Source organism: Gastrolobium bilobum, unplaced genomic scaffold, assembly GCF_033153095.1.
Source record: "Gastrolobium bilobum isolate Gb01-03AN ecotype WA unplaced genomic scaffold, APGP_CSIRO_Gbil_v1 utg11051, whole genome shotgun sequence".
Lineage (NCBI taxonomy): Eukaryota > Viridiplantae > Streptophyta > Magnoliopsida > Fabales > Fabaceae > Gastrolobium > Gastrolobium bilobum.
In genome coordinates, this window is record NW_026898573.1 from 20,495 (window position 1) to 44,148 (window position 23,654).

General features: G+C 30.7%; 1 protein-coding gene across 1 annotated transcript; it reads right to left on the minus strand.

Moving 5' to 3' along the window:
• Positions 1-516: 516 nt before the first annotated feature.
• Positions 517-1,245, minus strand: LOC133317465 (serine/threonine-protein phosphatase 7 long form homolog). Its single transcript, XM_061519334.1, has 2 exons — positions 710-1,245; positions 517-592 (listed from the first exon to the last, which is right to left on the minus strand). Exons 1-2 carry the CDS (start codon positions 1,243-1,245, stop codon positions 517-519), a joined length of 612 nt encoding a protein of 203 aa, XP_061375318.1.
• Positions 1,246-23,654: the final 22,409 nt, after the last annotated feature.

Sequence of the window (23,654 nt, forward strand, 5' to 3'; positions counted from 1 at the left end):
GTTTCGTGAAAATTGGAAAATAACGAGATGAGGTGGAAAACACGAATGTGTGAATGAGCATATTTCCCAGGGTCATAGACAGCTCGATGCGGACGTTATTGCAGATCTCGTGATAGGTACCTTTTTGTATTTTGGATGTGTGAATGAACACAAATGTGTAATTAAATTCGTTTGATGTTATCGAGGCACTGATATCCTCTTCAATGCAGGGATGATAAAGTCTGAACCATCTGTGTCAATCTCTTTGGTGCAAGAAAGGATAACTGCTAAATATGGCTTTCAAGTTTCCTACAGAAAGGCGTGGTATGCGAAGCAGAAAGCGATGACAATTCTGTACGGTGATTGGGAGGAATCGTATGCTTTTTTACCAAGGTGGTGCGAATACATGCTTCGCTTTTCTCCAGGTTCATTTTATCATATACAAACTAATGATCTTTATGCCGAGCAGAGCTTAGTTTCTGGAAAAAATGGTTTTTCATTGCATTTTTTGGACGTTTAGACAGTGTTGTGAGGCGTTCATCTACAGAGTGTGTCCAATGTTGCCCGATAATGGGTGACCTCATGAGGTTTAAACTTTTGTACAACATTAAACCTGTCAATCAGAAACATTATCAACCATACATAATCGTCCAAAGTCAAGAAGTAAACAGTTAGTATATACATTATTAACCATACATTATCGAAAACAAATGAAGTAAATAAATCATACCGGCATCCATAATGTGTGCCAGGCTCTGGATGATGAGGAGGAAGGGGTGGAGCAATGGGTGGGAATCGTATCCATGCCCAAATTTGAAGGAGAATATGGCAACCACCCATGTCGCTTCGACGGGCATCTGTCACTTCACACAAATTCCTGAACAAGTGTGTCAAAACTGCAGATCCCCAGCTGAATCGGCCAATCTCCTCAAATCCTCCACCTAGCAATGGGACAAGCCGGCAACCAAAATTGCTACCTCCAGACTTGTCCGCCAGCAACCAAGTCCCCAACATCAGGGCAATGTGGGCTTTTGTGAAGTAGATCTCAGCAGCATGATTCCCTTCATGATCAGTCCACCGGGTATAATGCCGATCCAAGAATGAGATGCGGAGGTCGCCGGAATGATGGAACTCACCGGCCTCTGGAACATGTCCAAAAACAGCAGCACAAGCAGCGTGCCAATCCTCAGAGGTCGATCCGATGACGACGGTACCGTCGGTCGGCAAGCCCAAGATGCCTGCCACATCTTGTAAGGTGATCGTCATCTCACCTTGGGTCATGTGAAAGGTATGTGTCTCTGGTCTCCACCTCTCGACCAGAGCACTAATTAAAAATGCATCTATCTGTGATAAATTACGCAGTTATCACGTGTTAACGAATTTTATTAAATTATTACATAAATACAAAACGACATAAATAACATACCTGGATATGTTGCATCCTGGCAACATGTATGAAACCCGCCTGTCTGAGGTACTCTTCCACAACCTGTGGAATAGCACCGGTAGGTGGGCCCCCCTGTGGCTTCCCACGCCTAGTCTTAATCTTTCTTACATGCTCAGTATTCCACACTCGCTGTGAAATATGACCTTTCTGCGTCCTCTTACGAAGGATCTCCCACCTGTACGGCCCAGGTATGATCCACATGCTGGGATCGGTGGGCTCTACATTCGAATCAGATCCCGAAGAAGATGATGACTCAGCCATTATCCTCAACTAACTACAAAGTTATGCACTCCCGTATTAATAACATCATACATACGAAATTTACAAAGTCTCTAACACTATCTGTAAATCACTAATTAATATGCTAAACCCTAATACATAATTAAAAATTGGTAATAATAATAACTACGTAATAATAATATTACTATATCATTACAACATTCATAGCATGACACAAAATTTCTAAGTGACTATCCTAATGTTCCAAGTCTCTAATATACAATCAATCCTAACATGTATTACTAACTAGCATTGTAATTTAAATGTATACATATGAGGTATTATGACCTTACCTACGTTGGCAGAGCTTCGCTACGAACCACGGTTAGAGAGAGGTTAGAGAGAGGTTGGAGAGAGGTTAGAGAGGTAAATGGGTAAGGAGTGAAAAAAGAAAAGTGAGGTATATATAGGTTGCACATGAGACGCCCCCTTTGGGCGTCACATGTGACGCCCCAATGGGGCGTCTTCTCCAAGGGAGAGACGCCTCACTGGGGCGTCACATGTGACGCCCAAAGAGGGCGTCTCATTGTGCAACAGATATGTAATTTTTAACAAAACAGCATTAAATACGTAATTATTTTAATTAATTACATTATTTTAATTTTTTTGCCCATATTTCTGTCAGTATCACTGTGGGAAGAAGTAGAAATTCATTGAAAACGTTTATTGAATATCAATGATTATTGTTATATTAATATTTATACTTTTTTGTTTATCAAAAATTAAGGATTACTTGTATGTTTAGGAACTAATTGCAATTGAAAATATTAAATTAAAAATCATGTTTTCCGTACATGGAACCGGTTATATTACTAGTTATTAGGGCATAAAATTTTGAGTTTCCTACTTGGGATTCGATTTATTATATATTCCACGTTGGATGGCTTGGAATTGATAGAACAGACAATGGCTACCGTCCAACTTATTGCACAATTTCCCATCCGGCACCCTTATTGCCTAGTGAGATGAAGAGTCACAAAGCTCAAGGACACACCCACAGGTTTTAAGTTGGAAAATTGGAACGAAAGCATTCAATTGTTGGTTTCTTCTTCCTGTGTTCTCCACCCGCCTACTGAACTTGTTACTGTACTTTACATGTTCTCAGTAATTTATTGATTCAAAGCAGAAAATATGCTCCATTTACGTACCCAAACGATAAGAGCAAAAAGATGTCTATTGATTATGCAAAAGATGTCAAAGCTGTATGCATACAAACCCCTACTGTTCTTTAATAATCCTTATTTATATCATTCAAGGAATAGCAGTAAAAGAAACGGTGTATTTAGAACCCTTAAGCTTTTATTTATTTGCAAACAGTAATCTTAATTTTAATTTAATTCATAAATCATATCGGAAGGGATGTTATGTAATTATTACCCTTGATTGTATTAGACGCTTATAAGGTAGCTCGAACAAGAGAAGACTTCTATTAACGGTATCACGCGAGTTTAAGAGGAGTCCGTGATGGGTATCATTATCAATGGGCTAAGGCTACACCTCCATACTAAATAGATCTGACATCACATCTTAACCCAAAACCTTAAGACAATTGGTTCATGAGTCCATCCACTTATATTGTTAAGAACCACTTCAACTCAAAATTTTGATATTTTGGGTGAGACTAAATTAATTATTTTATATCTCTCTAACACACCTCTTCACGTAAGAGCCCTTTGGGCTTGAAACGTGGATATGACACAAGTCCGTTATTGGTCTGCCTTGTGCTGCACAAGCCCATTTTTTTTGTCTGCCTTGTGCTTTTCTTAATTTCACCTTAAAGTGAGTGAGGATCGAACTCATGACCTCGTGGTCACTGAAGCTCTAATACCATGTAAAGAACCACTTCAACCCAAAACCTTAAGGTTTTGAGCGAGATTAAATTAATTATTTTATATCTCTAACATATATACACTTCACTTAGCCCATTACAACCAATATGAGACTCATCACACTTGAATATCCTAACAATCTCTCCCTCAAGTGTGAAACGTCCCACCATTGATATGCTCCCCTTCAACCAAGTACTTAGGGCCAAAGTAGTACTCAACCTGCCTCCTAATCAATCACTAGGCTAACTCTAGTCCAACCCTGCTCTGATACCATTGTCAGGCGGGTTTAGGGGGAGCTTGTGGCGAGGGACCGCCACCAATGGGTTAAGTTAGACTAGTCACACCAAGTAGATTCGACACTCTGTCAGGCGGGTCCAGGAAAAGCCCGTGATGGGGGGGCCACCACTAATGGGCTGAGGCTACACCATCATATTAAATGGGTTCGACACCACTTCTCAACCCAAAACCTTAAGGTATTGGGTTCATGGATCCTTCCACTTATATGCACTTTACCAACCAATGTAGGACTCCATCACACTTGAATATTTCAACAATCTCCACTCTCAAGTGTGAAACTCATCATTGGTATGCTCCCCCTCTCTCTGAGTACCATAGACCCAAGTATTCAACCTGTTTCTAACCAATCCCTGGCTAGCTCGAGCCCACCCCAACTTTTATACCACTATCAGGCAGGTCCAGGGGTAGCTCGTGGCGGAGGGACCACCACCAATATGCTAAGCTAGTTCAGAGCTAATAAGCAGGTCCGACATCATGTCATAATCAAAACCTTAAGACATTGGGTTAATGCATACCCTTACTTATATACACTTCAATTAGTCCATTACCAACCAATATGAGATTCATTACACTTGAATAACCCAACAATCTCCCCCTCAAATGTGAAACTCAACATTAGTATGATCCCCCTTAACCAAAGACTTAAGCCCAAAGTACTTGAAGGAGCCCGTGACGGGGAACTACCACCAATAGGCTAAGGCTACATCACCATATCAAGTTGATCTGACATCACATCTAAACCCAAAACCTTAATGTATTTGGTTCATGGGTCCATCCACTTATACACATTTCACTTAATCCATTACCAACTAATATGAGACTCATCACACTTGAACATCCCAACAAATGGAATAAGAAATTAACCCTAAATTTTAAGGTGTTGATTTTACGCATTTTTTTACTTATATATTTCTTGCTTATTTTACTTTTACCCTATGCGATGCTTTATCCTTCAGATTTGATTTATCAACATTTCTCTCCTAAAATGTGAGTATTAAAACATGTCAACCCTCACTCAAGTGAAAGTTTTATTTGAATATTACTTCACAGGGTCTAAAAGTGGTCAATTTTCTTGATTTTTATCTAAACTCATTGAAATCTCTATATATATATATATATATATATATATATATATATATATATATATATATATATATATATGGTTTACATTTCTGCAGCTGCTATACGTGCAACAATCATATACTTGCCATATATATACTTGAAAGCATTAAATGCAGGGAATCATAACTATACAAAGGATGAAAACATTAAATATAGGGAATCATAACCATACATGCACATGTCGTTGATGTATGTAAAGTGGCTGCATAAATGATTTTACCATATATATATATATATATATATAGGTCAGGATCATTTTACACCAGTGTAAGTTACACTTTTAATCTTGACCATTGATCCCACTTATATCTAAGGGCCAGCTCTAATTTTTTAGTAATGTGACCCATTGGATACAAGTGGATCAATCATCAAGATTGAGTGTAAGACTTCTAATTCTTACACTGGTGTAAGAATATCCCGCCCATATATATATATATATATATATATATATATATATATATATATATATATATATATAGAGAGAGGTAGGATCTTTTGACACCAATGTCAAATTTGAAATTTGACACCTCATCTGAGAGTCGTTAGATAAAAAAAGATCAACGACTCTAATTTGTAAGCATGTGACACCATTGATCTTTTTTTATCTAATGGCTATCAGATGAGGTGTCAAATTTCAAATTTGACACTGGTCTCCAAGGATCCTATCTCATATATATATATATATATATATATATATATATATATATATATATATATATATATATATATATATATATTGAAATGTTATATTTACAAACTTTTTTTTTTTTTTTTGATAACAATATTTACAAACTTTTTATTTACAAAAACTCTTACAAATTACACTATGTCTGACCAGTCATACTTCAATCAAGAGTATATGACCGGTCATACTTAGCGTAATTTGTAACAAAAATTTGTAAACGGATCTTTTCCCATAGCATATATATAAATATGTGTGTGTACTATTTCTAATTATTTTGCATATTATTTCAAATATAATGACTGATATTTTCCGTAGTAAAACTTATTAAAGTAATAATATAAATATAAAAAAATTCGTACAAAAGTAATTTGTTGTATTTATATTTTAACTAAGAGAATAGTTTTACGTACAACCTATTTTTGTTTATAATCTTTTACAACTATAATTTTAACCGTTGATTTCCGTCAATCAACGGTTATTATTTATTGCGAATTAATAATTAATTAATAAATTTAATTTACGAAAATAATAACCGTTGATTAGCGAAAATCAACGCTTAAGATTATGGTTGTAAAAAGTTGTAAATAAAAATAGGTTGTAAGTATAATCTTCCTCTTTAACTAATTATAATACATATGATCAAATATTGACCACCCTTTGTTAGACGAGTAGTTCTCTTCCTAGGCTAACGAAAAATCTCAATATATTAATACATGTACACTTTATGAAAGAATTTCAAATATTATAACTTCAGTTTTTATTTTATTTTATACAATGGTAACACTAAGATTCGAACTTATAAAGTCATGCAAACTATCCAAATCTCTCAGCACTGTATCATTCTTAATTGATTATTTTCGTTATCATAAAAACTCACCATGAAATTTCAATTCAAATCTTTTGAGTTTAATCATACGTACGTACGCAACCTAGTTTAGTACTATATTTTTATCTCTCTCTTAATTAGTTAGTTACTCTAATTGTGTCTCAGCGGTTAAAGACCTCGAACTGCAAAATGTTCATGTTCTTCTATATGGGAAATATAATCATAACTTTTTTATAATTTGTTCCCATTGTTTTACGTACTGTACCTGCCTCGGCAAATTAAAGCATAGCTTTTTTTCTCGTTGATTGCAAGGTGGTAGACAAACGCAAAACACACTTAACTTCCATTCCACGTTATTGCGAGCAACACTATTCTCTTATTTCCACCTTTGTGAACTCTCCTATCCCAAGAATGGTGGCACTAGGGGGGGGATTTGAGCCTCTCTCATACATTCTTTGGACCCCAAATTACATAGAATTCATCATAAAGCTTCTTTTATATAATTATTTATGCTGATATTTATGAATTTTAGTGTTCTGATACAGGGGATTCATATGAGAGATTGTGTCATTATTATGGGGTTTCGGAGAAATTTTGAATTGCAACAAGATCGAGCACTACAATACTATATATATAACTGATGATATTGTTTGAGTAAATCAAACGTTCAAGAAGGCCTATCTTTGACTTGGGTTTTATTATTATAGGTCTGAATACCTATAAATAAAAAAGTAACACTTTTGAAGTGATTCCTCTTTTCTGCTACTTCTGATATTTGGACAAACATCCCTTCAAGCAGGAAGAGTGTAACAGAGGGTCATGGTGCTTGTCAACAATACTGCTTGTCTTTTGCTTGTATTTCTTTGTGTTATCTGGCTATCCAATGCTCGGTTGAACCCTACAGGTATGTCTTCAATCTTTTTTTCTTTTTCTTTTTTATATGCATTACTTGCTTTCCAGATATAACCGGAAATTGGGGGAATAAATTCTCTCATGTGTGATTTCACATGATCAGGCCATATTAAATATTCTTAATCATTAATAGACAAATCAATTATCATATGAAAAATTCTTAATTAATATTTTTTCTCTTTCTTTTCTTATCATCTTTGGTTTGTCTATTAACTATTAAGAATCTTTTCATATGAAATTACATATGAGAGAATACACTTCCCCAAAAATTATAGGCAAATGATGACCACAAAAGGGTGAAAAATGCAGGTACTGAAGTTAATGAAATTTCGGATATAAAGGTAATTAAGTATACATTTGAAATTCAAGTTAGTTTCTTATTATACTGAAATACAAAAAAGTACTTTTCATTTTACAGAATAAAATAAAAGTTTAATCATCTACTATATTGGCAACTTCTTGAACAGGCAAGTATTGCAACTAGTACTACAAAGAGAACTAGTATTGCAAGTGAGGGGAACTTGAAGAAATCAAGTGCGAAGCAACTTGTGAGAAAGTGTGACAAGGTTAAAACTGCTTCAAGTGTAGAAGAAAATAAAAGTGTAAGAAGCCGTTTGTCTGATGAGGTTGAAAGGGGTCTTATGGTATTTACTGCTGATTACCATCGACCAATGCACCACCCACCTAAGAATAACTAATGAACTCTTCAAGTTCATCTTTTCAATGGAAGATATTTAGGTGCTTTTTTGTTTATCTTATCCGTTAGTATTGTATTAACATATTTTGTGTTACTGAAATGAGTGCCTTGTATCTGGAAGTTCATAAGTGCTTCTTGTCAATCTACGGTAAAATTAACACGTCAAATGAGTATATGTTAGAGAAGTATTTCCAAATTAAGTAAATAAGGTGTTTCATTCCTCTGGTGTTAGTCACTCGTAATTAATTGATGCTATGATTCCATTTTTATTTTTCAGCTTTTCTCCCGTCCAGCACAATTCAAGTTTTAAGTATAGTTGATATTTTAAAATAGGGTAATATATTTATTATGTAACAGGAAAATAAAAGAATTTCCTGCACATACAACAATAGATATGGAGCCGTTGATTTTTGTTTCTCTCTCTTGATTGCTGTCTGTTGTTTTCCTGTTACATGACAAATTTATTACCCTTTAAAATATGATAAACTGAGAATTGACTCAAGTGATAACATAAGCCTTAACACATAAGAACTAAAAAAAAGTATGCTTCGAATTCTAGAGAGGATTTTTGGAGTTAGAAAATAATAATTATCACATCTCTTGACTTAAGATTAATCTCGTGCTTGTGTGGACTTCTCTCCGACTCGGGCATATCCTGGAAACCTAATTTCTTCCCAAAAAAACTATTCAGTTTACCTAACAAATTACAGAGTTTTTTTTCTCTCATGTATCCCTTGCGTTTCTTCATGTTGAAGTTAAACACAAAATTAAAGCCAATCATTTGTATTTTAACCATTGTTATCTATCATGAATGAATAGTAATGCAACTTGACAACAACTACTTTAGACATTTAGTGACAATCAAATGAATCAAGTACCGAGTGACGCCTACTTTTGAAATTGAACAAATAAACATAACGCGAGGTTGACAGTGTCTGTGGTCTGCATTGGATCGATTTTAAAATAAAAATTATCCAATTTAATCCCTTGAGTTTGATCATTTAATCATTCATTCGGTTAAGATTTTTTTTTTAAATCCAATCCAATCCAGTTCATTTTTATTCGGTTTGAATTGGATTGATTTTTCAGATTTTCGAAAAGCCTAAAATTGCAGTCAAACAAATCACTAACTATATCAAAATAAAGTCTAAAACTTCAAATCTTCAAACTTAAACAAGTCTTAAAATTCTTGAAGAATTAAAATAGATTAATAGACAATAAAAAAACTAAAACAAGATAGTTTGCTATCAATAACATCAAAAATTTTAAGTCTACAAAACAACAAGATTTCAAGTCACTATTTTTCAAAAATAATAAATACATAATACATTAGATCGGTTTGGATTAGATCGATTTTCACCAATCAAACCGAAAATCGATCCATTCTAATTAAAATATTCAATTTTTTTTTTTCGATTCTTAGTTTGAATCGATTTGGATCGATTAATGAACACACCTACCCAAGGTAAAATAGAATTCATGAAATTGTTTATAATTTCTTACATAAGACAATAATTATGAATATTTGATTTAAACGAGTAATTTCAAAGTTACTAAAGTATCTAATGTTATTTTACAAAATTTTGTCTAATACTCAATGAAATGACATTACTTTGGGTTGAAAAATTTAAAATTTAAAATAATAAAGACTATAATCATAGAATAAATTAAAATTACAAACATATCATAATTTTCGTCCAAAATGATTTAAGTGAATATTAGATAAAGTTTTATAAACTAACATTAGAAAAAAAAGAACCCAATTTCAAATTAATCACTTCCATTCTTGACAAGTAGTTATAGTAGAAAATGAATATCGTGTAAAAATCTTCAAATAAGAAAAAACATAAAGATTAATCACGTGGGAAAAAAATCAAAGAAAGAAACAACTGACAATAATTTCAGTACTTTTTTCTTCTAATAACAACCAATGCATGCATTCTTATACAAGTTTGCTTTAGCTTGTGGGTCATTCCATTTACATTATTTCAGCAATATTAAAATATGTGGGTAATTAGCTTATAGGGAAAAAGTCCAATTTACATTAGTACTATTTTAAAAAAAAAAACATAAATATTTTAATATATGCATTTTCATCCTTCTACTTGATTTTTATTATAAAATGCACATATTAAAAAATTTATGAATTGCATTACATGTTTTTAAAACTTTAGAATTAAAGTCATGTCACCTTAAGTTATATTGACTTTCTCTTATATTTAATGAAATTATATTGAAACATATTTGAATTTTGAAAATTAGGTTGGTCCTTTATTCTTTTAATTTCACTTACATAAACTTTTTTTTAATAAAAATTAATTATTTTTCAGCAGTTTAGGTCGCCACAAATTCTTTAAAATATCTATTTTAATTCTCTCAAAATATTTGAATTTGTTAATTTTTTTAGGAAACCTTTCCGACAGCAGACTCCTATAGAAATATTCTTAACTTCATTTAAAAAAAAAATTGCAGCCTAGGTATATTTCATAAGAAAAAGGTCAAATCTGCACGTATAAATTAATAAAATTCTAAGAAGAATTTTAATAGCCGGTAATCAATTTTGGGGGAGTCTTGCATAATCACTGACCCGACAATGCTCTAAACTTCTATTTATATATGCGTGCAATAATTTTCTTTAAAATAGTGATATGTAGTATTTTTTTTTACTAACCCAATTATCTATATCATGTTATTTGTGAGCTATAAATCAATGGCATTTGAGTCTTGGTCCGGGTAAAAAAATTTAAATATTATTTTTAATAAATATTTATGAGAATATAGTCATTTTAAACGTAAATACAAATATGTAGTACTCAAACACGCTACACAAAGAGTGTGACTGATTGGAGAGAGACACTCCCCTCAAGGGACGTGATTCACAAGGTGCTGATATATTTGGCATATTTTGGCTCTCACAAACAAAATTTGAATTTATAACAATGATACTTAAGAACGTTTATACCCAGATTAATAAAAAGAAAATCACTGTCATGATTAGAAACACTCGTAATAAAGATCCTTACGATTATATCTAACAATTTGAAAGCAAATTATCTCCATGATAATCCTTCAACGATGACTAGGATATGAGGTGGCAAGTCCACATCATGGTCGCCATACAATTTGAATATATATATATATATATATATATATATATATATATATATATATATATATATATATATATAAAAAGGGGAAAGTTCATGTTTACAAAAAAAATTGACAAATTTTTACAAATTACATTATCTTCTCCCAGGAGAACATAGTGAAACCTAGTGTTCTCCCGGCGGAAGATAGTGTAGTTGGTAAACAAAAAAGTTTGTAAATATAACTTACCCCATGGGAAAAATGTATGTCATTTTAAATGATGGGTTTGTTTTTTCTTTTTCTTTTTTGGAAATATTCCATCGGTTCATCGCTTCGCGATTAGTCCGATTCGGGGTGGGTCCAGGATTAAGGCTTTAAACCCCTCCCAAAGGTGGTACTGGGGAGATTCAAACACATGTCCTCACCCCCACCTGCTCAGCTCCCATGCGCCAACTGAGCTACCACCATTTGGTTGGGTTTGTTTTTTCTAAAGTTACTTTAGATAACTTTATCTAATGTTCATCAAAACGACGTCGTTTTGGGACGAAAATCATGGTATTTTTGTAATTTTAATTTATTTCAGAGTTATAATAGTCTTTATCATTCTAATTTTTTTATTTTTTAATCCCAACACGACGTCGTTTCAATGAACATTAGACAAAGTTATTTAAAGTAACATTAGATACTTTTTTTCTTAAATGATACACCTTATATCCTTTCACTCTCACAAAGAGGTGAGACCCATATTTTTAAAACTTTTTCCCTCCACTCTCTCTCTCATGATTTAACTCTTTCTCTCACTTACAATAACACAATTTTGTATCCTTTAAAATGATACACATTTTTTCCTATATATATATATGGAAAAAGTATTTCTCCAGTCACTGCAGATGAAGTTATCTCTAGTGAGCTCAAAACGACATCGTTTTGGGTTATAAGATTAAAAAATTATAATGATAAAGACTAATATAACCCTGCAATATATTAGAATTACAAAAATACATTGAATTCCGCCCAAAACAACGTTGTTTTGGGCTCAACGGAGATAACTTATCTCCATTGACTTGAGAAATCATTTACCCTATATATATATGGGTTTGTTTTTCTATGTTACTTTAGATAACTTTATCTAATGTTCATCGAAACGACGTCGTTTTGGGACGGAAATTATGGTATTTTTGTAATTTTAATTTATTTCAGGGTTATAATAGTCTTTATCACTCTAATTTTTTAATTTTTCAACCACAAAACGACGTCGTTTCGATGAACATTAGATAAAGTTATCTAAACTAACATCGGAAACTTTTTTCCCTATATATATATATATGAGTTTTATTTCTCTTCTGTCACATAAAAAAATTATCTCCTACTCTCACTTCGATTTTCGTACTTTATTTTTTTCTCTTTTCTTTTCTTTTTTCTCACGGTAGCCATTTGTTGTGAGAGTAAGAGAGAAGATTTATCTTATGTGACATAAGAAAAATAAAATCATATATATATATTTATCAGAAAAATATTTCTGCAGTTAATGCAGATAAATTATCTGCATTTATTTTCAAAATGACGTCGTTTTGGAATTGAAAGATTAGAAAATTATAATTATAAAGACTATAATAACTCTGAAATAAATTAAAATTACAAAAGCACCATGATTTCTGCCCCAAAATGACGTTGTATTGGATTTACTGCAGATAACTTATCCATATTAACTGCAAAATAAGCGAATATATATATATATATATATATATATATATATATATATATATATATATATTACATGCCATGTGGATCAATTGGCATATAATTTGTTCTTATTTAATCAGTGGTATCGAGTTCGAGTCTTGGATACTCAAACGTTTTGAAAAATTTGGTAGAGAGACTTTTGTCGTATTTCTAATATCCTATAATTTAACCGATGAATTGGGGGAGAATCTAAAAATAAAAAAAATTATTACGTAATTTAATGTTTTATTTTGTTATCCTACATTTGTGGATCGTGTCAAATCTCTCTACACTCTGATAAATTATTATATATCCACGCCACCTATAAAGTAAAATTTTAGGTAAAAAAAATCAATATAATTTCAGGTAAAAATAAATAAATATATAAATAAAAGAACATAACAAATCGAAGTAAAATACTCTTGAATTGCTGTGCTGCGCATGCATATTGAATTTGCTGTAAAAATAATCTTATAATATAATTGCATAAAATAATGAATTGAGTATTGAAACTCGAAACATTTATCTCTGATTCTCTATAGCGCATTTATGGTAATTAAGGATATGTTTGTTTGTTTTGTTTTTTCTTTTAAAACTGTTTTATAAAATAATTAATTAAAAATACATGTTTTCTGTATTTTTTTATTTTTAAGATTAAAAGTCAAACAATAAAAAAAAAACTGATAAATATTTTTTAAATTTGATTACAAAAAACCTTATCGAATAGGATTTTTTTAAAAAAAATCAAAATACTATTTTTGAAAACAGAATTCAAACTGCCCTTGAGATTTTCTATTTTGTAACCAAAATTAAAGAGAATAAAAAAATTATTAGATGACTTCAAAGTTAGAAACAATGATCATTTTGCCACGCTTCACCAAATTATTTACCAAACTGTCACGCTAACAGTAAAAATTCTCAGAATGCCACGCGACATAATTCGTTACACTGTGTAGCGAATTATAATTACTGATGTGGCATGTCTCAATAGGAGGAGTAATTCGTTGCACAGAGTAGCGAGATATATGGTCAAAATATCAGAGTGCACAGTCAGCAACAGGACATGTGTCAAGCCAGTAGTAATTCGCTACACTGTGTAGTGAATTATGCAAGATGATGTGGCAAAGTTCTGTTGGATGAGTAATTCACTACACAGTGTAGTGAATTACTGCTGGCTTGACACGTGTCCTGTTGCTGATTGTGCACTCTGACATTTTGACCACGTATTTCGCTACTCAGTATAACGAATTATACCGCATGACATTCTGGGAGTTTTGTCCTGTGGCTGGTTGTGCACTCTGACATTTTGACCACGTATTTCGCTACACAGTGTAACGATTATGCCGCGTGACATTCAGAAAATTTTTATTGTTAGCATAACAGTTTGATAAATAATTTGGTGAAGCGTGACAAAATAGTCGTTGTTTCTCAAAATTATGAATGAACGGAGAAGGGTAAGAGAAGATGGTTTTAATTTTTTTTTCTTTTTATAATGATTTGCGCGTGTTAAGACCCGTGAATTTTTTGCATCCCGTGGGAGCGGAAATTGCGGTACAGCGCGATTCACGAACATGGTTTTGTTACTTTTGTAGGGACATCGTTTTTGTAGGCTGACCGCATTTATATGTATAATTTAAATTCTACATATATTTAAAAAAATTATGTAAATATAATATCAGTTAATATAGTTAAAAAACACTTAGTTCACTAAAAAAAGTTATAATTAAAAAATTATTTATCAATAAAATAATAGAGTACTTTCTCTCTCTTTTTATCAATTAAGAAATGAGTTTGTTTTTTCTGATGTTACTTTAGATAATTTTATCTAATGTTCATCAAAACGACGTCGTTTTGGGACGGAAATCATGGTATTTTTGTAATTTTAATTTATTTCAGGGTTATAATAGTCTTTATCACTCTAATTTTTTAATTTTTCAATTCCAAAACGACGTCATTTCGATGAACATTAGATAAAGTTATCTAAAGTAACATCGGAAACTTTTTTCCCTTAAGAAATTTAAACTTTTTTTTTAGTTCCCTCCAAATGAAAATAATAACGTGTTTTTTTATCATTTCATTCTGAGATGACTATCCGTTACAATGTTTTTTTGATCTTATATACTCTTTTTTTTTTACGCATAAAGTCTTGCATCATGATTTTAAAATTGTTATTGTTGTTCAAATAAGTTTTACACTTAAACACTTGTAACGTCGTTATATTATGGAAAAAACATTCATGCACTTACTGCAGATAAGTTATCTTTATGTATTCTCAAAATGATGTCGTTTTGATTTTGAAATCTTAAAAAATTATAAATATAAAGACTATTATAACTTTAAAATAAATTAAAATTACAAATATACTATGATTTTCGTCCCAAAACGACGTCATATTGGACTTACTGCAGATAACTTATCTGCAGTAACCGCAGAAAAAGCGAACTTTTACATTATTCATTATTTGTTTAAAAATCATAAACCAACAAAAATGTATTGCTGCAAGGGACATCATTGTGACTTAAATGAGATTACTTTCACAACAAAGAAGCTTTAAAGATTAAAAAAATGTAAGAATATATAGGTTATAAAAAAAATATTTCTTATTATTTTTAATAGTTATATTATTTATTCTTCAATCATTGTCATCTATAGCTATTAAATAGTACAAGAGCGTCACAATCTCATTTCACGGACCATAATGAACTAGGGACTAACATTTTTTATCACTCGAAACTTCGCTATTGTATGTTAAACTCATTATTGTTCATAATAAAACTCACACAAACTTATACATATCCACCTAAATATGTCGGACGAAGCCTTCGACAGAAAACAGCTTACTACGATTTCCAAAAAAAAAAAACACCTTACTACGATATTACTTTTTCTGCAGTTATTGCAGATAAATTATCTGCAGTAAGTTCAATACGACGTTATTTTGGGGCGAAAATCATGGTGCTTTTGTAATTTCAATTTATTCCAGAATTATTATAATTTTTATGATTATTTAATTTTTAAATCCCAAAACGACGTCATTTTGGGAGTAAATGCAGATAATTTATCTGCAGTAACTGCAAAAATATTTTTCTGATATATATATGGGAAAAATGTTTCTGCAGTTACTGCAGATAAATTATCTGCATTTATTCCCAAAACGACGTCGTTTTGGTATTGAAATCTTAAAAAATTATAAATATAAAGACTATTATAACCGTGAAATAAATTAAAATTACAAAAACACCATGATTTCTGCCTCAAAACGACGTCGTATTGGGCTTACTGCAGATAACTTATCTGCAGTAACTGCATAAAAAACTAACCCTATATATATATATATATATATATATATATATATATATATATATATATATGGAAATATTACTCTCATGTGACATGAGAGAATTTTCTCTCATGCACTCACAAATCAAGGGTGAGATCCACTCTCTATTTTTTTCCTCTCCTCTCTCCTCTAAGTTGTAAGTGCATAAGAGAAAAATTCTCTAATGTTACATGAGAGTAATATTTTCCATATATATATATATACATATATATATATATAGGGAAAAGTATTTCTACAGTCACTTTAGATAAGGTTATCTACAGCTACTTCTTTTTAATTAAGTATGACTGATCGTACTTAGTTATAACGATAAAGCTGCTCTTTTTTTCTCTCTCCTCAGACACTGTCGGCTGACGTGGCGGAGAGAGAAAAAGCGTTTTTAATGTACGACCGGTCGTACTTAGTTGAAAAGGAGTAGCTATAGACAACCTTATCTAAAGTGGCTGCAGAAATATTTTTCCTATATATACATATATTATATATATATATATATATATATATATATATATATATATATATATATATATAAGGTTCGCTTAATCTGCAGTAAGTCCAATACGACGTCATTTTGGAGCAGAAATCATAGTATTTTTGTAATTTTAATTTATTTCAGGGTTATAATAGTTTTTATATTTATAATTTTTTAAGATTTCAATACCAAAACGACATCGTTTTGGGAATAAATGCAGATAACTTATTTGCATTCATTGCAGAAACATTTTTTCCATATATATATATATATATATATATATATATATATATATATATATATATATATATATATATATATGGCAAAAGTATTTTTACAACAACTTTAGATAAACTTATCTACAGCTGCTATTTTTAACTATATTCTCCCGGGAGAATATAGTTATAACGTTAAAGTTGCTCTTTTTTCTTTCTCCTCATTTACTTTTCAGAACTTTTTTGTTGACGTGGAGAGAGAGAAAAGAGCAACTTTAACGTTATAACTATATTCTCCCGGGAGAATATAGTTAAAAATGGCAGTTGTAGATAAGCTTATCTAAAGTTGCTGTAGAAATGTTTACCCCATATATATATATATATATATATATATATATATAGCGAATGATCCTTTGACACCTCATCTGAGAACTGTTAGATTAAGACAGATCAATGGTGTCATATTCTTACAAATCAGAGTCGCTAAATTAAGAAAAGATTAACAACTCTCATATGAGATGTCAAACTTTTTGCGTATCAGAGGATCCTTTCCACACACATATATATAGATATGTTACTCTACCTATTTTTTTGTCTACTTTTGCCTACCATTCTCTAACACCATTAGATCAGAATCTCAATAGGAAAGAGAAATGATAATGGTAGTTTAGATTCTGATCTAACGATATTGGAGAGATGTAGGCAAAGAGAGAAAAAGAGGTAGATAGAATAACCAATCCATATATATATATATATATATATATATATAGGGAAAACATTTCTGCAGCCACTTTAGATAAGGTTGTCTACAGCTACTCTTTTTTCACTAAGTACGACCGGTCGTACATTAAAATTGCATTTTCTCTCTCCATCACATCAGCCGACAATGTCTGAGGAAAAAGAAAAAAAGAACAGCTTTTTTGTTATAACTAAGTACGACCGGTCGTACTTAGTGAAAAAAGGGTAGCTGTAGACAACCTTATCTAAAGTGGCTGTAGAAATACTTTTCCTTATATATATACATATATATAGGAAAAACATTTCTCAAGTTGCTTGAGATAAGTTTATCTTCGGCCACCCCAAAATTACATCATTTTATTTATTTATTTTCTTATATTAATTGATTCACCTTTGAATGGTTATGATTCCCTTTTTCTCTTTCTTTCTTTATCACCATTGATCCATCTTTGTACGGTTATGATTAAGTAGCCGGAGATAACATTGTCTCAAGCAGCTTGAGAAATGACAAGCCCTATATATATATATATATATATATATATATATATATATATGGGACCAGTGTCGAAGGAAAAGTTTGATACCTAATCTGAGAGTCGTTGATCTAACGACTCTGATTTGTAAGTATGTGACACCGTTGATTTGTCTTCATCTAACGGCCTTCAGATGAGGAAACTTCACCAGAGAGTCGTTGATTTTGCCTTGCTCTAACAACTCTGATTTGTAAGTATATGACATCGTTGATTTGTCTTCATTTAACGACCTTCAAATGAGGTGTTAAGCTTTTTATTTGACATCGGTGTCAAAAGATCCTATATATATATGGAAAAAGTATTTCTATAACCACTTTAGATAACATTATCTACAGCTCCCCCTTTTTAAACTAAGTCTGATCAATAAGACATAGTTATAACAATAAAGTTTTTCTTTTTCTTTTTCTCTCTCTACTTAGACATTGTCAGCTGACATGGCAGAGAGAGAAAATGTATTTTTTATGTCTTATTGGTCAAACTTAGTTAAAAAGTTAAAAGAGGTAGCTGTAGACAACCTTATCTAAAGTGGTTGTAGAAATGTTTAACGCTATATATATATATATATAGTTGTAGACAACCTATGTATAAAAAAGGGTTTACATTTCTACAGCTGATGTACGTGCAACAATCAAGTACTTGCTATATATATATATATATATATATATATATATATATATATATATATATATATAAATACATAAAAGTATTAAATGTGAGAAATCATAACCATACACCTGTCATTGTTGTACGTAAAGCGGCTGTAGAAATGATTTTATCATATATATACATATGTATACATATATATATATATATATATATATATATATATATATATATACATATATGTATAGGGCTTATCGTTTCTCAAGCTGCTTGAGATAATTTTATCTTTGGCTACTAAATCTTAACTGTATAAAGATGAAATAATGGTGATAAAAGAAAAGAGGGAGAAAAAAAATCATAACCATTCAAATGTTAATCAATTAATATCAGAAAATAAATAAACAAAACAACGTAGTTTTGAGATGGACAGAGATAAATATATATATATATATATATATATATATATATATGTATACAGAGATAAATAAATATATCTCAAGCTGCTTAAGAAATATTTTTCTCAATTATGGTAAAATCATTTCTATAGCCGCTTTACGTACAGCAACAACAAGTGTATGGTTATAATTCCTCACATTTAATGCTTTCATCTTTTGTATGGTTATGATTCCCCACATTTAATGCTTTCATGTATATATATATATATATATATATATATATATATATATGTATATATATATGTGGGGAAAATAACTTGATAGTTATAACAATGGTATTGATTTTTTTTGATCTAATGGCTCTCAGATGAGGTGTCAAATTTTAAATTTGACACTATGTCAAAGGATCCTACCTCAATATATATATATATATATATATATATATATATATATATATATATATATATATATATGGGGCAGGTTCTTTTTACACCTGTGTAAGACTAACAAGTCTTACACCATATCTTAACCGTTGATGGACGGAAATCATCGGTTGATATTTGTAGTATAATTAATATTAATTAATTTATATGACTTCCTAAATTATAACCGTTGAAGGTACGGAAATCAACGGTTGAGATGTGGTGTAAGACTTATTGGTCTTACACCGGTGTGAAATTATCCTGATCCTAGATATATGGGCAAGATCATTTGATACCGGTGTCAAACTTTGAAATTTGACACCAAATCCTAATCGTTGATTTTCGTCAATCAACAGTTATCATTTATTGTTAATCAAACTTATTAATTAACTATTAATTCTCAATAAATGATAATCGTTGATTGGTGAAAATCAACGGTTAGGATTTAGTGTCAAATTTCAAAGTTTGACACCAGTGTCAAATAATCATATCCCATATAATATTATGTCTTTCTTTTTTCGAATAAATCTTTGGTGCAATAGTTGCACTAAGATTCAGTGTAACCGACTAATGAGAGTATAACACATCAACCAACACACATAAAAGGAGAGAGAATATTGAGTGATGTGTCATGCTCCCATTGTTCAGTTGTAATGAGTCTTCTATGCAATTGTTGCATAAAAGATTTATTCTTTTTTTATGCCTACTCATTTCCAACACCATTTGATCAGAATATCAAGTGTAAAGAGAAAGGGATTTATGAATATTATGTTACATGATGAAGCTTACATCATGCTACACTCACAATGCAAGTGGGCCCCACAAGTTTTTATCAAAAAATAAAAAATAAGAAAATGGTGGGGCCCACTTGCATTGTGAGTGTAACATGATGTAAGCTTCATCATGTAACATAATATTCATAAATCCCAAAGAGAAATGATAAAAGTTAGTTGAGATTTTGATCTAACAATATTTGAAGATGAATAAACAAAATAAATATGAAAAAATAGATAAAATATCCCTATCTATTTTATCTCTAAGAGATTACCTCGCTCTAAGAAACTAAAATTTTATTATATTATACAAAAGTTAATTACATATGACAATTCCATTTGACCACCGAAATTTAAACATTACTTTTTTCAGGTTTGCCAACTTTGCATTTTGAAATAGGGGTAGAATATTATCCTTATTTTTTATTTTATTTTTGCTTAATCTATCAAGTTATTTTCAATATTATTAATTCAAAATCTCAATAGAAAAAAATAAAATAAAAGTTAGTTAGAATTATGATTTAACGATATTAAAGAAAAATATATAAAATAAACATAAAAAGTAAACATAATATTCTATCCTTTTAACATATCACCTCAATCTAATATTTACTCTCAAGCTTTTGTTACTGTTATGCTCTGTAATCTCCATTTCTTTTTCTTTTTACTTTTTCTGTTACTTTTTACATTGAGTAGCTATGTTGCACCGACACCGACACGGGACACGGGATACGACACGATACACGTTAATTTTAAAAATGTTAAATTTCGACACGTTAGGACACGTTTTGATATTATATAATATTTTTAATTTATGTAGTATATATTATATTTAATATTCAATAATTTAAAAAAAATAAAACTAAGCTTATAATACTCATCAATTTTGCAAAGAAATATAAGATTCCCAAATGTTTATATTAAACTCAATAAAATAGTAATCGTGAACCAACAAATCTAATAGTTGAAACTCAAAATGCAACGCAATGTAACCTTTGAATCTTTTATGAGTCTTTGTAACGAGTATTAGAGTGTCGGAAAGTGTCAGAATGTCAGAAAGTACCGGACACGACACATTAAGAATTTTGAAGTATCGGTGCTTCATAGTTGAGTAGCGTGCCTTCCTTCGATATTTGTTATCAAAAGAAAGAGGGTGACAAAATGCTAATTAAAATGAAAGCACAAGTAGCCTTGAAGAGGTCCGATTGCAAATTTAATTGGTTTAATAAAAAAAATTGTATCATTTGAATTAATTTTTTTTTTTGATAAATAAACTATTACTTTTTAATTAAGCTACAAAACATTCTTTGTACATGATAACAAATTAATAATCTTTTTTTTCACATACATAATGTATTTTTTGGTGCATACAAAATATCATTTTTATAAGATTAGCTTTCTGATTTCTTAGAGATCAAGATTTTTGTGCGAGTGCAACGTATATCACGTGAATAATCATGTAGCACATTGTCAAATATGGGTGGAGCAATGTACCTACTCCCCCACCCGTGAATGTTCGACGAACCATTAGCTATTAATTAATCATACATCTTTTCTTGTATCAATTATTGCCTTCTCTTCTATAAATAATCATTCTACTTCGATATAGCCCCACATACTCCCCATCATTTATAATGTAATGGACCTAATTGTGCTTGCCTTGAGTGGTATTGGAACTACACTGCAAACATTTCAACACCCATTCATTTTTTAAATTGGTGTCTGAGTATACAGCCACATTCACATCATTATTTTCTTTTGGTATATAAATCGGTTTAATTCAATTTCAGCATTGTCAGATTCATATTAAGGACAGCTTTTCTAAAATTATTTTTTTATTTTATTTTTAGGACTCGAATTTAAACCTCTAATTAAGAGAACCATCTCCTTGCCACAATATTATTTTCAAATAAAATATCAGTGTTGTCTGCATTGAATGTGATGTTATTTGTATTGAATTATAAGTCATTCAATTACAAACAGAATTTTTATTTCAGAAGATTTCCTTCTATCTGTTGTCGATTTGTACATATTTACTAATATTCTCGTGTAGTTTTCTTGTCCATCTATGTCCATTTCTCTTGTCCACAATATCTCCTCCTTTTTAACTAAATATTTTTTCTTTCAAATTTGGTATTGTATTAAATGATACTGATAGTAAGTTTTGGTTTTTTTGTTTTAAATTTTTGACGTAGCTCGTTTTAATTATAAAATTTTTATTTGATTAATAATATCATGACTCATTCACGCACACTGATTTGAGATAACTAGTGATCAATATAATATATACATAGAATCAAGGGAAAAGTTAAAATATCCCATACGATTTGTCTTTGAATCACTTATCCACTTATCCCCTTATATATTATTATTTACACTTCTATATTTTTTTCCATCCAAAACTCTTTTTAACAGTATTAGAGTTTTTAATTGATATGACTATTTGTGTCATTTTTCCCCCTAAGCTTTGCAAAGGTTTCTTACCATATATTTTTTTTTTGGAGATTTTATTTCTTTCTCTATCAGCTGTACCTACCAAAAGTTATTCAAATTCACAAAATATTTTAGTGATAAAAATTAAAAACAATAATTTCCGTTTTCTGGCATCAAAAGAGACTTGTATAGTCCGAGTATAAAGTTCATGACTCCAAAATCCAAACTACAAGTGTTTGACTTAAAAAACAAAAATAAAAATGATCAACCATTTTGCGCTCACCAAACTTAACTACACCTGATTAGTTGAAGATATAATAATTCTTATGAACCTTGGACGCATGTGCTAAGAAAAAGCCATGATATGTGCTGTGCTTCGGTCCCTCATTTCATACACACCTCTTATCCGTACAATATACCTAGGCACACAAATTTCTCAAACTTATGGTGGCAAACATGTTTGTATGGCAAAAATTAAAAACATTGCAAAGTTTAGGAAGAAGATAACAGAAAGTAGTTTATGTATATTTTGGTAAGAAGGGTATAATATTTATATGGATTAGAAACTCGAATATTATTAAGGAGAGACTTGGATGGAAAAAAATTGTTAGGGGATAAATGATAAAAAAATATGAATTTTTTTTTTTATATAATAATAGTAATTGAACACATAACCTAATACAAACAATCCAAACTCCTCACCACTCGACCAATCCCAATTCTAATGGCTTTATATGGGAAAATAAATGATTCAAAGGCAAAACACCTTAAATATTTGAACATTTACTAAAAAAACAAAATGTCTACCTTATTCTATAAAACAAATGATTATATGATTGTCAATGTCATAA

Excerpts from the sequence above, each read along its gene's own strand:
- LOC133317465 (XM_061519334.1), bottom strand. The coding sequence starts at position 1,245 with ATGACGATCACCTTACAAGATGTGGCAGGCATCTTGGGCTTGCCGACC. Across the intron at positions 593-709 it reads GGCACACATTATGGATGCCG|GTTTAATGTTGTACAAAAGT; the intron begins GTATGATTTATT and ends TCTGATTGACAG.